The following is a 3,561-nucleotide window of genomic DNA, read 5'->3' as shown; positions in this document are numbered from 1 at the left end:
GTTTAATTTTTTGAATATTTGCAATATTTTTTAAAGTTCAAATTCATTTTTTCTTTCCATGAGGCCAAATTTTTATTCAAGATACTTAAATTGAAAATAAGCTTGACTAAAATTCTGAGGGTCATTTTCGTTTTTAATGTTCAACACACTTGTTTTAGGGCATTAAACAATGTCTAGATACAATATTGTATAAGAAGCACACATCGTCACCTTAAAGCAAGTGTGCGCGCAAAAGTGAAGTTGTCTGATACGTGACGCTGCCCCTAGAGACAGGGGCATTTGGTCTCAGACACATGTCGCCTCAAAGACATCTAATCCCAGGAATAATACTAAGCTATCCTACTGTTGGTCTGAGGCGACATGTTCATTCAAACTGAATGAAACGAAAGTCGTGGGGTGTAAAACATGATGCTGGAAAAACGAAAAACTAGTTACTCTTTCAAAATATCTGCATCATTACGAAAAGAATAACTATTTAACAAAACACAACTTAGTTCTCAAAAAAAAAAAAAAAAGACATGTTTAAAGCTTTTTAATCAAAGGACTGCTTTCTGGAAGAAAGACCAAATAGGCGAATGCTAACTATAGTTTCACGGTTGTAGAATTGATGCTTGCAAAAGCTGAGTCCGCCATCCTACACATAATTTAAACACCTTAACTCGACAATTGTTTGCATTCACATAAGGCGGTATGGTTTATCAGTACGCAAATTAGCAAATGAAAAGTAATGAGATCGTGAACCAGTCAAATGAGGGCATATACCAAAAAAAAAAAAAAACATAGACTTGAATTGCAGCAACCGCTTTATCAACTATAAAATTTCTAAAGCTGAAAAAAAAAATTTTTTTTCAGTTTTTACATTGGCTCAGTTTATACAGTTTTTATTTAATGGCAAAACTTATTCCGACTAAAATATAGTTCATTTCGCAAGAAATGCTCTACTTTTCAATCGTTGCCAAAAAAAGAAAAAAAAAAGATAATAATAGTACTTAATACAAAAATGAACAAATAAAAGTAAAAAAAAAAAATAAAAATAATAGTTTTTTATTTGTTAATCATTTGCATCAAGATAAAAAACACTGAGGTTCTAACTTTTGAGTAGCAAATAAAACGCTTTCAATTTGAAAAACTCGTTATTTGAATCACACCGTTTTATAAATCAACCGTTCAATCCTCCGTCAGAGTAGGTCCACGAGAAATTTACATATTTTTTCTTATTCATAACTTATTTTTTATTTCTTAAATTAAAAAATCTAAAAATACGATCAAAATCACTACAATTTTCTCGATTTTTAGGTGCATGAAATAATTTCAAGTACGTTAATGTTTTCTTTTTCTTTCTTTTTTGTCGATAAAGCAATTCAAAATTCTTCGTTGGAACCATTGTTAATAAGTTTTCTATTCTTCAAAAAATAGCTCTAAAATGCCAAATCAAAAAATATTTTTAATAACTACATGTTCTACGTCAGAAGTTCATTCCGATTCAAAAGAAAATGTCAATTACTGCTACTTGTACACACTCACACACTGATAAAGTTGTGGCAACTTAAGCCACAGGAAAAGGGATAATCCCTACGCAGGGGATTTGAAGGGCATCTTCCCTATCCGAAGGGGAATTCCAATCAGATGAAACGGACACTGCGTGTAGTACAGACGCGTATGTGTTGGCTCGGATCAAATAAGGATCCGAGTGGAATTATGGAAACTAAACCCAACATTTGTAAATAGTTGTATATATGTGTTAGTAGTATTGTTTGTTGTGGTACATAATAGTAGTGTTGTGATTGTGAATAAAATGGAAAAAATGAAATTGGTTGAAGTTATTGGACTTGTAAGAAAACACGCAACAAATCGTAACATAAGTGTTGCGACAAAATTATGGTGACCCGGACGTGATTATATAAGTAATTTTGGACACAAAAGGACAAAACTTAGCATTGGATTCCCACAAATTCGAGTTGGATACACGAATACGCTGAGATTGAGGTAGGCCCATTTTTTCCCAATTTAAATTGCTAATATTGTTTAAATTTATCATGGATCTTGCTAGATTAAAAGAGCTCCGTAAAGGGCTAAGAATTTCCTTAACAAAACATTTGACAAAAATAGAGACCACATTAGAAATAGAAATCACTTCGGATGATTATTCGAAGGAAGATAAGATTGATGAGCTTTTGAGCCTAAAATCTCAGCTCTTAGAAAAATTAAAAGCTGTAATTACTCGTGATGAAGAAATACAATCTAAAATTGAAATTGAGGATATGCTAGCAGATATAGAGACGAGTGAAGAATATAAAGATAAAGTAAACGAAATGAAATCTAAAATTGAAAGGCACTTGGACATTTTATGTGATAGACCACGAGCGGGAGTGGGAATTCAGATGAATAGGAGGATTGAACAGGTAACTGTTGATGCGGAGGAAAATGTTCAAACGGCGGCTGCGGCACTTAATAATGTGTCGTTCAGAAGTGAAACCAGAAACGTAGTTAAACTTCCGAAATTAAATATCCGAACATTTTATGGAGATTGTAGTTATTTCCTAGATTTTTGGAATTCTTTTGAAGTCGCGGTTCATAATAACGACGCATTGTCAAAGGTGGAAAAATTTACGTATCTTAAATCGTATTTGGGAGGTGTTGCGCGTAGTGCGGTATCAGGTTTTTCTCTGACAGATCAAAACTACGATGAATCAATAAACTTGTTAAAGGAACGGTTTGGGCGCTCAGACATAATAATGTCATCTCATATGCATAAGCTTTTGCTTGTAGATTCAGTTAAATCATGTGCTAATGTAATAGGGTTGCGAAAAATGTATGACGCAATAGAAGTGCAAATAAGATCACTAAAATCGTTAGGCGTTGCTACAGGAACGTACGGGAATTTATTATGTCCAGTAATTCTGCAGAAATTGCCAGAAGAATTAAATTTAAGTTACAATAGGACTCGCAAAACAAACGAATTATTTGACATTACGGATTTAGTGGAATTTATAAGAATGGAAGTAGAATGTAGGGAAACTGCGCTAATATTAGCTAATCCAAAAAATGCCAATATGAAGGAATATCCATCACAGAACAAAATTAACGACACAGGCAGTTATGGAAGCTTGGAAGAGTCATTGAAGTTCACAAGGGGCGTGACAAGAAGGTAAGATCAGTGACTTTAAAAACATCTTCTGGGATAATCAGACGCCCAATTCAACTGTTGTATAATTTGGAAATCGAAGCCAATGAATGAATACATTGTGAGTAAATGGTTGTGTGGTTGTGTTAAATTTAATATTGTTGTTGTTTAGTAATAGTTTAATGTTAAATAGTTAGTGTTGTATTTTCAAAGTGGTAATATATATTAAGTGATTTAATTTGTGAAATTTATGTTCAAGGTTTTGAAATTTTTAATACGTCATGTATTGTTAAGAACAATACATGACTGGATTCCTCATTTCGGGGCGGGAGGATGTGGCAACTTAAGCCACAGGAAAAGGGATAATCCCTACGCAGGGGATTTGAAGGGCATCTTCCCTATCCGAAGGGGGAATTCCAATCAGATGAAACGGACAC

The 3,561-nt window shown here is 33.5% G+C and overlaps 1 protein-coding gene across 1 annotated transcript; it reads left to right on the top strand.

The window, feature by feature from the left end:
• The first annotated feature begins 2,036 nt into the window (after window positions 1-2,036).
• LOC129230360 (uncharacterized) lies at window positions 2,037-3,152 on the top strand. The gene has a single exon (XM_054864758.1). The coding sequence runs from the start codon at window positions 2,037-2,039 to the stop codon at window positions 3,150-3,152; it is 1,116 nt and encodes a 371-aa protein (XP_054720733.1).
• The last annotated feature ends 409 nt before the right edge of the window (window positions 3,153-3,561 follow it).

Source organism: Uloborus diversus, chromosome 9 (genome assembly GCF_026930045.1).
Source record: "Uloborus diversus isolate 005 chromosome 9, Udiv.v.3.1, whole genome shotgun sequence".
In the NCBI taxonomy this organism is placed as follows: Eukaryota; Metazoa; Arthropoda; class Arachnida; order Araneae; family Uloboridae; genus Uloborus; species Uloborus diversus.
This window is presented reverse-complemented; position numbering and strand designations above follow the sequence as displayed.

What these genes read in the sequence shown, in the direction of transcription:
- LOC129230360 (XM_054864758.1), top strand. Translation starts at nt 2,037, where the DNA reads ATGGATCTTGCTAGATTAAAAGAGCTCCGTAAAGGGCTAAGAATTTCC.